At 41.0% G+C, this 437-nt stretch overlaps 1 protein-coding gene across 1 annotated transcript in view; it reads left to right on the top strand.

Annotated features, from left to right (window-relative positions):
• Nucleotides 1-437, top strand: part of LOC119587775 (MAM and LDL-receptor class A domain-containing protein 1-like) — a gene marked incomplete in the record, with an annotated part of 15,935 nt that overhangs the window by 14,592 nt on the left and 906 nt on the right. Inside the window, 1 exon segment of the mRNA XM_037936466.1 lies at nt 51-168. Within this exon segment, the coding sequence (XP_037792394.1) occupies nt 51-168 (118 nt within the window).

The raw sequence follows: 437 nt of genomic DNA, 5'->3' as shown, positions 1-437 counted from the left end.
ATAAATACCGACTCACACACCCACATTCACGCACGCCCACCCGCCCTCAGAGACCTGGTGGGCACGCAGGAGCGGGTGTGGCAGGTGAGAGGCGATTCCGTGATGTTTGAGGACAACGAGTGGTACAAGGGCCAGGTCGAACTCGAGGCGGTCGAGGACGGGTTCACGGTAAGGACTTTTGGCATTTCGCTAGTTTTTGTGGCATATAGAAAACATAAACCATAGATACAAAGCATAAGATAGTATAATATAGTATTAAATAGGACATTTTTCCACAAATAAGATGGCTGCATGTCCAGTATAGAAAATAGTACAGAATAAATGATAATATAACTTAGAGATATAAAACATAATATAGATAGTATAAAACAAGACTTTTTTCACCTAAAAAAACAACTGTCTGTCGACGTAGATAACAAGGACGAAGCATAAAATAA

This window comes from Penaeus monodon, chromosome 23, assembly GCF_015228065.2.
Source record: "Penaeus monodon isolate SGIC_2016 chromosome 23, NSTDA_Pmon_1, whole genome shotgun sequence".
In the NCBI taxonomy this organism is placed as follows: domain Eukaryota; kingdom Metazoa; phylum Arthropoda; class Malacostraca; order Decapoda; family Penaeidae; genus Penaeus; species Penaeus monodon.
This window is presented reverse-complemented; position numbering and strand designations above follow the sequence as displayed.